This window comes from Cebus imitator, unplaced genomic scaffold (genome assembly GCF_001604975.1).
Source record: "Cebus imitator isolate Cc_AM_T3 unplaced genomic scaffold, Cebus_imitator-1.0 Scaffold9, whole genome shotgun sequence".
NCBI classification, from domain to species: domain Eukaryota; kingdom Metazoa; phylum Chordata; class Mammalia; order Primates; family Cebidae; genus Cebus; species Cebus imitator.
This window is the reverse complement of record NW_016107324.1, coordinates 8,125,390-8,136,719: the sequence shown is the minus strand read 5'-3', so window position 1 is coordinate 8,136,719 and position 11,330 is coordinate 8,125,390. Positions and strand designations below refer to the sequence as shown.

Genomic DNA, 11,330 nt, shown 5'->3' with positions numbered 1-11,330 from the left:
AGAGACGGGGTTTCACCATGTTGACCAGGATGGTCTCGATCTCTTGACCTCGTGATCCACCCGCCTCGGCATCCCAAAGTGCTGGGATTACAGGCTTGAGCCACCGCGCCCGGCCTTGGTAGTGAAATTTACATATTGCTAATTAATCACCAGTGTCCTAAAACAAAACAAAATAATCCAAAATTTAAACAGCAAAGCAAATTTTTCTCAGTTAAAATTAGAATATCTTCATTGACATGACCCATTTCTTGTGATGAGACATGTTTATAAAGTGGAGACTGACTATGTGTCTGCTAAGAAGGTATGGAATATTATAGCAAAATCTATGACTTCTTTGTACCTTGGATGAGACCCACTGGCTCTCTCACCGGTCCCGTCAGCATGGGTCTTCTCCAGTGCTCCAGTTGGCATTGCTGATGCTTCCTACTCAGTAAACCACTCCTGCACTCAAGCCTCGAGGCTCACCCCAAACACTGTGCTTCCAATGGCCAACAGGCAAGGGAATATCATTAAAAGGGAATAAATAAATACATAAGCAAAGAGTTATTTTCAAATCATCTCGGAGTAGGCAGGCCTAGGCAGAAAGTGAAATGGATGAAATGTATCGTGTTCTTCTAGCTTCCTCTGTGGCCCCTCCCCTTCCCCTTTGGTTTCTCTGGTTATCAGCTTGGGCACCTTATCCAGGTCTTCCTACTCAGGGCCTTCTAAAACACCATCCTGCCCAGGACACACCTCCACTGTCAACTTCTGCCTGTCTCTCTTGTTGACCCAGCCCACCTAGGTAACTGGCTAGCTCATTTGTTTAAGGTAACCTGTATAAAGGAAATAAGGGGGATTTGCTTCACCCAGACAATATGTTACATTTTTAGAGAGGACTTTGACCCCTGAGCCCAAAAGAGTTACTATAGTGAAAGAAATTTCTTCTCAGCAAAAAGTAATTTTGTTTTGTTTTTGGGCGTGTTTGTCATTCCTGTGCCACCTGTACCCATCTTCAATGCCAGCTTAGTATAGCAAGCCATAATCTTACTATGGTCTGTGATAATAAGACCTCCTAACATCTAGTCCTTTTCACCCTCAGTAAGCTGCCCTAGGTACCCTCTAGGCAGCTGACCAATCTAGTTCCATCCTTCACGTGCACAGAAGTATTATATATATTTAAAAGAACTTCCTTTTCAGTGTTCAAGGGCAAAGTAATTGTTCCAAACCCTCCCTGCTTTTCTTCCTACTCACCACCCCCAAACACATGCTCTCAGTGGCCAACAGGCAAGGGACCTCCTTGCTACACCCATACATACATGAGTATTTAGCAATAATAATCCCTTCTTGAGCTAAAAACATAGAAGAGCAAGTTTGTTTAATAGAATGGATAATACGTCACACTATACAGATATCTTGTTTTAGTCGGCACACATATATCTGAAAATATGTATATATATAACGTATATACACAACAGAAAGGAAGTTAGAAAAACAAAGATAAACCTCACCTACTTCATTTTCTACCTAGACTTTCCTACTCCTAGAGATTTTGGATATAAAATTTTACTTCAGTTGCATTATTAATTTGAATCCTCCAGTGATATTTTTAAGAAGACAACACATTTTTTGGTAAAATTTGCTGTGTTCTTATTTGTAGCCTTTTTACATTTAGATTTTAATAGATTGTATTTTATTAAGTCAGGATACCTCTATTGCAGATAAAGTAGAGAGTACCAAGAAGGGCTAAGTTATTCTTTGGGGTAAAACAGGATTCCAAAAATTGTTAGGAAGTGGTGATACTGTTATTGAAATAATTCACGCTGTAAATGTTCTCAGATGTTCATAATCGTTTGGTCATATATACTAGCAGTTCCTCAATGTAAAGTATGTTCATTTCTTGTTTCAGGTGGGGCCTACTATCTTATTTCCAGAAGTTTAGGGCCCGAGTTCGGTGGATCAATAGGCCTGATCTTTGCTTTTGCTAATGCAGTCGCTGTTGCTATGTATGTGGTGGGATTTGCTGAGACTGTAGTAGATCTTCTTAAGGTAATTAAAAGCTTTTCTTTTTTTCTTCCAAGCAGGATAATTTAGTTTAGTTTGCCTTCTTAGGGCACTAGGCAATATCATTACAACTAAGTGAGAGGAAAAACATCAAATATGGTGGTAGGAGCCTGGGCTTGGCATCAGAAGATCTGGCTTTGAGCCCAGGTTCTCACCTTTACCATTCAAGAAAGTTTGAATTACTTCCTCTTTTCTTCTGAACTTTGTTTCCCGAATGTATAATACAGGTTAATAATACTGTTATATGTATTTCACAGAAGTGTGGCACAGATCAAATGAAATAATGTGCATGAAATATTGTGTAAAATATGAAACATCAGATAAATAACGGATATTGCCATCAACAGTAATACTAAGATTATGGTTATAGATTTCCAAAAGGAAAGAAAGTTTAAAATTAAAATAACTCAGCCAGGCGTGGTGGCTCACACCTGTAATCCCAGCACTTTGGGAGGCCGAGGCGGATGGATCACGAGGTCAAGAGATCGAGACCATCCTGGTCAACATGGTGAAACCCCGTCTCTACTAAAAATACAAAATTTTTTTTTAAAAAAAAGAAACAGACAAAAAATACAAAAATTAGCTGGGCATGGTAACACACACCTGTAATCCCAGCTACTCAGAAGGCCGAGTTGGGAGAATCACTTGAACCCAGGAGTTGGAGGTTGCAGTGGCCAGGATCACACCATTGCACTCCAGGCTGGCAACAAAGTGAGACCCCATCTCAAAAAAAAAAAAAAAATGTTTTTTAATTTAAAAAAATTAAAATAACTTACCAGAAAACTAGCCATTTCCTAGTTTAGGTGCCCAGTCTAGGATGTTGTATGTGCAAGCACATTACTTAGATGATATATCAACTGATTTCCAGCCCTTTTCTCATAGTAATGATAGTGTTCACCGAATTTAATTGGTGAAAGTGCCTCTATATAAAAATTAGATAAATAAATGAGCTTACAGTTCATAAGGTACATAATCTTCAAGACTTGCATTATCAGGTTTGTGTCATCTGTTCTTAAATAGTACACCACTTAATTTTCAGTATTTATACTGTAAAACACTCATTTTTATTCCCCTAGGATTCTCCTTGACAGAGAGAAACAGCTAGTCATTCTTCTGAAATAAAACACAATATGTATGTGTATACATATTTTTCCTTAGTACTACAACAGCTTCAAAAGCTAGAATGAATCTCTAAAATGTCTAACTCCTAACCTTGACTATCAAAGGCCTTATTATCACAAAAAAAAAAATGCTAAGTTTTTATCTTCATAAATGTATGAATACTGCATTTTTCTATTATCCTATATGGCCCCAGGTATAATTGTATAGTGTCTCTTTTTGCTGCTAAATGCTGCAATAAGATTCACATACAAAAAGCTGTATCTCTAACCATTTAATAATTTTTTCCCCAGGAGAGTGATTCGATGATGGTGGATCCAACCAATGACATCCGGATTATAGGCTCCATCACAGTAGTGATTCTTCTAGGAATTTCAGTAGCTGGAATGGAATGGGAGGCAAAGGTAAATTTCTCAAAAATGATGTTATCAACAATGGCTGGTCAGGTCCTGAACAAATTGCAGGAGTAGAAGGAACCCCGTATTCAAAAAGAATTGCTGTTATTACCTGCTATGGTGAAATGAATAGGCAAGTGCTAGGTGGAACACCAAGCCTGCAAAGCGAAAAGCCCAAGCAGTCATGACTCAGGCTCACAAGTCACATGACCGCTGTGTTTTATCTCTTTGTGCTGTCATCAAGGTGGCTGCCTTATACCCAGACCCCTTATGACCACAGCAGTGGAGCACGGTGGAAACCTGGGTCTCTCAGTCACAAACCCAGTTCCTCTTTCGAGCTGCCTGTGGGTGCAGAAGCCCAAGAGAAATGACAAGTGTGTTGGGAGAATATAAGAGAGGCAAAAACTAACATTCTGTTCTGAAACCCAGTACCTCACCAGCAAATGTGGGCAAATCATAGGCTTTAGAACCAGAAACCCTATGAGTTTAGTGATAAAATGGATAGCAAATTTCTAAATGATGAGAAACATGTCTTTTGCCGCCTTTGTAATTCCCTCAAGTGATTGGTGTAGTTGAAAATAATCCTACATGCCTGTGGATAAAGTAGCTAGATCTCAGGTGGTCATCAGGCCTAGAAAGACAGCCAAAGCCTCCCACTTGTGTAAGTCAATAGAAAACATTCCTACATGGCATTTATTTGTAGATTATGCATTCACAAGTCAACAGAAATTAAGTAAGTGCCTACCACATGTTAAGCATTCTTCTAGGCACTAGATATTCACCTGTGACCGAAATGGGCTTAATCCTTACGTGTGGTCTATGAAGAGATGAATAATAGGCAAACAAATAAATAAATATAAAAAGATAATTTGTGAAAAGTAGAATCAACAAGACACTGTGATGAAAAAACACAGGAGAACCCTACTTTAGAGAACTGTATTCCCTGAGTCAGGCAGTGAAGTTTAGTAGCAGTAGAGGGTAGCATTTAAAGCTCTAGCTCTTTAGTTAGAGAGCCTGAATTTCAATCCAGTTTATATCTCTGTGGTCTTCAGTGAATTATTTAAACTTTCGGTGCTTCAGCATCTTTATCTTTAAAATGAGGAGAATAATATTGCCTACTTCATAAAGCTGTCAGTTTGTTAATGGTTTTATTTACATAAAAGAATACAGATAAAGTTAAATCTGCATCTGTTCTATTGTAAGCCCTCAGTGACCAGATAACTGTTATTATTTAGATTAAATGGGCCAGGCGCAGTGGCTCACACCTGTAATCCCAGCACTTTGGGAGGCCAAGGTGGGTGGATCATGAGGTCAGGAGTTCGAGACCAGCCTGGCCAACATGGTAAAGNCAAAATTAGCCGAGCATGGTGGCGTGCGCCTGTAGTCCCAGCTACTCAGGAGGCTGAAGCAGGGGAATTGCTTGAACCCAGGAGGTGGAAGTGCAGTGAACCAAGGTCACACTATGGCATTCCAGCGTGGGTGACAGAGCAAGAAAACAAAATTAAATAAAATATAAAAGATTAAATGGTCAAGAAAGGCCTCTCTGAGGAGTAACTGAGATTTAAAGGATGAAAAGAAGGAAATGGCCATGCAAGGAATAGAGTGAAGTACTTTGCAGGTAAAGGAAACAGCATATGGCAACACCAAGCCATAAACACCTTGCAGCATTGGAAGGGCTGAAGGAAGACCATCTGGCCAGCAAACCTTGCAGACTGCTTGTGCTGAGCACACAACAGCAGCCTGACATCAAGTGCACTGGGCATCGCAGGAATTCTATTCATCATTCTGCATTCTCGAACCCCTGCAGTTAGCACTGGGAACAGACACAACCCACAAGTGCTCTTCTAAAAACGAACAAACAAAACCCCCCTAAAGTCTATCAGTGTTAACACTTTTGGCTTCATTTACATTCCTGGAACAATGGTGGAAGTTACCCACCTGCTACTTAGAATGTTACAGAAATGTCACCTTCAAGTGCCCAAACCCATACTCTATTCAAAATGAGGTCTATACATCAAAGTAGAATAAGGCCTATTTAGATGCTATTTTAATAAGGATGCACTTATTACCTATTCTGGGTAGCAGAGACATAACTGAAATAATCAGATAGAGCCTTTCTGCAGTAGACACTTACAACTTTTATAATTATGTAAAAAGTTGTTAAATAAATCTAATTTGCTTTCCTTTTACCTTGTTATTCCAGGCCCAAGTGATTCTTCTGGTCATTCTTCTCATAGCCATTGCAAACTTCTTCATTGGAACTGTCATTCCATCCAACAATGAGAAGAAGTCCAGAGGTTTCTTTAATTACCAAGGTACATGGAACACATTGGCTGTTTTTCATTAAATGCTTCTCCATTGCCTTCCTCATCACCATCCCCATCACCCCAACGCCAGCCGTTGGAATGTCTGGTTCTCCTCTCAAGCTACCTGTGGGTGCGGAAGCCCAAAAGAAATGGCAGGTGTGTTGGAGGAACATAAGAGAGGCAAAAACTTCACCAGAAAATTTGGGCACACCATAGGCTTTCAAACCAGCAAATCTCTGAGTTGAACTAGTGATGATTAACTAGTGATAAAATGGATAGTAAATTTCTCCAGGGAAGAGCCTGGATTTGGATTCAGGAGACACAAGGTTGGGTCTCAACACTGCCACTTACCAGCTGGACTGAACTCCTAATGTGACTGGGTTGCAGATTTTCCTGCCAAAATGTGGACGATAATAAGAACTTCCTGAGGGAATTTTGAGAAACGAGTCAGACAGTGGATGTGAAAGTGCTTTGTAAATCTTTTGTTGTTGCTATCAAATAGTAGAAAGAGAGAAACACAGCTCAGTTTGTTCAACTGCTGCAGAGTACCAAAGTCAAACGTAATCATTTCTTTCTTCCTGCTAGACTTGTTTGCACCTTGCTTTCCCATAACATTACCCAGTTAAGCATCACTGTCAGGTTTTCAGGCAGAAAAGATTGTAGGAGTTACTTGGTGTAGCATCCTGTGACAACATCACTGAGCATGAAATTTGACTTCTTTTTCTTTTACTCCTTCTATCTGTTTTCGCCTGTCTTTCCCCTCTAGCTTCCTCAAGAATCCACGACTGAGTTTTTAAATCTTTCCCTTCATTATTTACTCAGTTGTCAGTATTTGTTTCTTTTTGATATCACATACCTCTTTCTTCCTGATTCTTTTTCTTCATAAAGACTTTCCAGTTTGCTTTGCATCTTAACATCCTTTTCCTTTCTATCATTTTCCCTCCTTTGCACTCCTGTCAGATTTTTTTCTTTAAGCCTTTTTCCCTATTTTTGTATCCCAGGTTCTTTTGTCCACATTTTTCTTCCTCCTCTTTTCTCTTTTTTCCTTCTGTTGTTCTTCTAGGTTGAGTAATTTGGTGACAACCTGTGGAATGGTATTATTTTATTAACAAAGCTCCTCAACATACTATTCTCCCATACTGAGGATTTGATATAAGCATCGAAGATCTAATCTCTGGAAGTGAAGAGTAAAAAGATTAGTACATTTGTAACAAAGTTGTAAAGTAGACGCACCCACAAGGTTCTTCAGCTACAAAAAAAGGCATAGAACACCAGTGTGTTGATTGTTTATGGTACTGATGCATGTGAGGATGTAGTTGTGTATGTGTCTGGATGCGGGTGGTGGTGTCATTGTGGGTATTCCAGGGTGGTCATGAGAGAATTCTTCATCTTCTCTTCTTTCAACCTTTTCTAGATTCAAAAAAGTTAGGGAGCCTGGATCTCTGTTGGTGCAAAAATTGATTTTTCAGAGCTATGTCATAGAGATCTAAAACCTTATGATACATATTTTGACTTTTGACAAATATTAACCTAAAGTCCTCAGGAGTACACCATATCTTCAAGTTCACTGCATTTAGACTATAGGAATGTGACTGGGCACTGTGGCTCACTCCTGTAATCCCAGCACTTTGGGAGGTGGATCACATGAGGTCAGGAGTTTGAGACCAGCCTGGCTAACGTGGCAAAACCCCATCTCTACTAAAAATACAAAAAAATTAGCTGGGTATGGTGGTGGGCATCTGTAATCCCAGCTACTTGGGAGCCTGAGGCAGGAGAAGTGCTTGAACCCGGGAGGCAGAGGTCGCAGTGAGCCAAGATTGCACCATTGCATTCCAGCCTGGGCAACAGAGTGAGACTATAGGAATGTATTTGCATTTAGGGCTAGGGAAGCCAACAGTAACTTAATCTTCTACTCTATGAAAAATGTCTACCTGATAATTTTCTTATAATTTATGTTGCAGCATCAATATTTGCAGAAAACTTTGGGCCACGCTTCACAAAGGGGGAAGGCTTCTTCTCTGTCTTTGCCATTTTTTTCCCAGCAGCTACTGGGATTCTTGCTGGTGCCAATATCTCAGGAGATTTGGAGGTATGTTGTTTGCTCTGCTTTGCAGTCCTGGGAGATGGTGGTGCAGTTGGTGGGTAGCACAAAAAGCTAGAGAGGTTAAATGTGACCATATTACCCTATAGATTCAATCTGTAGGTTTCTGCAAGATTTCCTGATGATTTAAAAGTTCTCTTGTTTAACGCCATATTTGGATTTCTATTCCAGATAATTCTTTCAAAAGCCTTTTTCAGTAATATCAGAAGAACAGAGTAGTATGATAGTATGACATATTTTCCCCAAATTAGTATAGTTCAGTGAAAAAAATACCAGAACCACCCTTTCTCTTTTAAACCCAAATGAATGAGAATATGAAACATTCCCGTAAAAGTGAAAACAAAACAAAACAAAGGAAAGGAAAATAATCACATTTTCACTTAGCATCCCACTCATTATTTGGTGTGAACTACTGCAAAGAGCCTGGTATGAATTAGGATATGGGAATATTATAAAAGGACCAGCAACAGTGGCCTAAACAAGATGCAGGTTTTAATGTACAAAATCTAGCTCAGTTGGGCACAGTGGCACATGTCTGTAGTTCCAGGCACTTGGGAGGCTGAGGTGGGAGGACTGCTTAAACCCAGGAGTTTGAGGCCAGCCTGGGCAACACAGCAAGACTCTGATCTCTAAAAAACCAAAATATAAATTAAAATTTTATGTTAAGTCATGCCCAGAGGCTATCCAGTGGAATAAGAAAGGTCTGCTCCAAAAGGTAGCACAGGAACCCAGAGGACCTCTCTTGTTTCACTATTACTTTGTGGTTCACCCTTCATCTGCAGGGTCACATTCCAGTTCATAGGAAGCGGGATAAGCATGTAGATGGCAAGCAATTCCTAGAACTTGCATGTATTGTTCCTGCTGACATTCCATTGGCCAGAATTTAGTCTTGTGGCCTTACCTAGTTGCAAAGGAGGGTGGGAAATGTAGTCTCTATCTGGGCAGCCATGTGCCCAGATGAAATTTTAGGGAGTTCTAATATTAAAAGGAGGAAAGTAGAAATGTATATCAGGTGATGATAAGCCATTTCTACCACACACCACACAAAGTAGAAGACACAGGTTTTACCTCAACAAATTTATAATCAACTTTGGAAGACAAGAAATATTTTCAAGACTCATCAAGAAATATACATACATGAAAACCATACGCATTGTCCAAGTGGGATGTGAAATAAAAATACTAAACAAATAATTGTTAAGTTAATCAGGGATGATTTTCTCAAGAAACTAACCTTTGAAGCTGAACATAAAGCAAAGGCTGGATGCTGGCTATGGATGAAGAAATACAAAGTATTCCAGGCAGAGAAGATAGTCAGGTGTGAGAAAACTGGGAACAGTGAGAAGTGTCTGACGGTTCAACTTAAGAGACCCTGATGGGGCTCAGTCACCTTGAAGGCAAAGGGAAACAGCTGTTGGAGGGACTTGAGCCAGAGGTGCTTGCCCTAGAATATAACTTCATGAAAGTAGAGACTTTGCCTTTGATTTTGTTCATTGCTGTATCCTCAGAGCTAGTATAGCCTCAATAAATACTGAGTAAATAAATAAAGGCATTTAGACTTTTTATGTTAGGGGCCACAGTGCTATGGTAAATTCTCCAGCAGAAATATGGCATAAACATATTGTGCTGAAGTGCAGAAAGTTAAGAAACTTGTTTAAAACGATTCAAGTAGTATCGCTGCTGCATGAAATTTAGTTATGGATGTTGACCTCCTGGTTTCTCAGCTTTGGAAGAGTATCAGAAGTCACTGATTTAAATATCTGCAAACTATACACACACCTTTAGATTAAAGACTATTGTTCTTTCTTTAGACTCCCCAAAAACTAATTTGTATCGGATGTTTAGTAGTCAGTTCAGATTAGCTGGCACTCACTGAGTTCCTGTTCATACCAGGTACTGAGGAAATAAGGAGCTTCACCCCTCCCTCAAGGAGCTCATAGTCAAAGGGGGAGACAGACTTCCCTTATATGAATCAGAGCAAACAAGAGTAGAATCAAGAGCAAAGGAAAGAGGAAGCCACAATTTCCTGTTTCTTCAGAAGACGGGATACTCAATCCAGATTTTGAGGGATGAACAGAAGTTTGCCAACAGGACAAAGAAAGGAGGGACATTTGGAACAGAAGGAATGGGATTTTTTTTAAAGGCACTGAGAAAATTGCTGCTAATGAGAATTATTATATGTGCAGAGTAGGGTATGTAATCGTTCATCAATACATTAATAAACATACTTACAAGAATTTTCTATGTGCCCTATGTACTCAGGGAGTAAACAAAGAAAGAGACGATATTACTTCTGCCTGAAAAGACAAGACTTAAAATTCCTCTCTCTCAAAATAAGTGTTAACTTGATTTAGGGTTGTTACATTAGTAAAGAACTTTTTATTTATTTAGCAGCCTCTACTGAGAAATCTCTTGATTTTGAGTTCATATGTAAAAAACTACAAAGAAAGGCCTGTTACGATTTTAGGGGCATACATGGTCATAATATTATTGTAGAATGTTGCATTCTTTTTATTTAAAAATACTTGTATGATTTTATAATTAAGGTTAACTTTTAACACATACACTACTGTATACTATATACTTTTACTCTATACAGAACTCAGGGGTCCTTTTAACTACAGATGGTAGAATTTGGATATTATCCCCCAACTAGCTAGAGACTCTAAGGAGGTTAGACAAATGGGTAACATGATTAAATACGTGTTTTAGAGAGAACCTGCTAACAGCTTGTGGAGGGTGGATTGGAAGGTGGGGAGTGGGTGTAATAGGTAGAAAGACTGGAGGCAGAAAGACCAATTAGAGAATATCATTAAGAGTCTGGACAAGAGATGACATGGGTCTGATTTAAGGCCATGCAGAGGACAAGAACCAAAGATGTCAGCTTTTGTTAAAGTTAGGAAAGGAAATAGGAAAAAAAAAAAGGTTTTTTTACTATGATCCACAGTAAGAAACATTATATATCACAACCAAGTGCACACTTAGAAAAATTTCCCCAAAGAGTTCCCTGCTTTATTGCAAGCAATGCCTTCTGATATTCTCACATCAGTTCTGTTGTGTTCTTTTAATGCTAGTTGTAACCTGTTGAATTGATTCCACAGTATAGTGGATGAGAAGAAGGAAGCTCACGTTTGTCCATTGAGGTTGAAAATGGCAGAGGGACATGGGGCAGCAATGTCTAGTGAGTGGGTAGCTAGATTTATGAGTCTGGAGCTCTGAAAGGAACTAGGGCAGGGCTGGCAGCCATGGCATGGGTGAGTTCATGCAGGTATCTGCAAAAGGGAAGAGGGAGGCGGTTTGAGGCAGCATGGAGGGAGACAGACATTCAAAGTATTAATGGTAGAAAGCGAGTCCATGAAGAAAAAAGAG

The 11,330-nt window shown here is 39.5% G+C and overlaps 1 protein-coding gene across 3 annotated transcripts in view; it reads left to right on the top strand.

The window, feature by feature from the left end:
* SLC12A1 (solute carrier family 12 member 1) overlaps positions 1-11,330 on the top strand; it is a 102,383-nt gene that overhangs the window by 20,269 nt on the left and 70,784 nt on the right. For all 3 annotated transcript variants that reach the window (XM_017545113.2, XM_017545105.2, XM_017545119.2), the window contains exons 6-9: positions 1,886-2,025; positions 3,453-3,563; positions 5,758-5,869; positions 7,822-7,949. In XM_017545113.2, the coding sequence (XP_017400602.1) occupies positions 1,886-2,025; positions 3,453-3,563; positions 5,758-5,869; positions 7,822-7,949 (491 nt within the window). The remainder of the gene's footprint in view (positions 1-1,885; positions 2,026-3,452; positions 3,564-5,757; positions 5,870-7,821; positions 7,950-11,330) is intronic.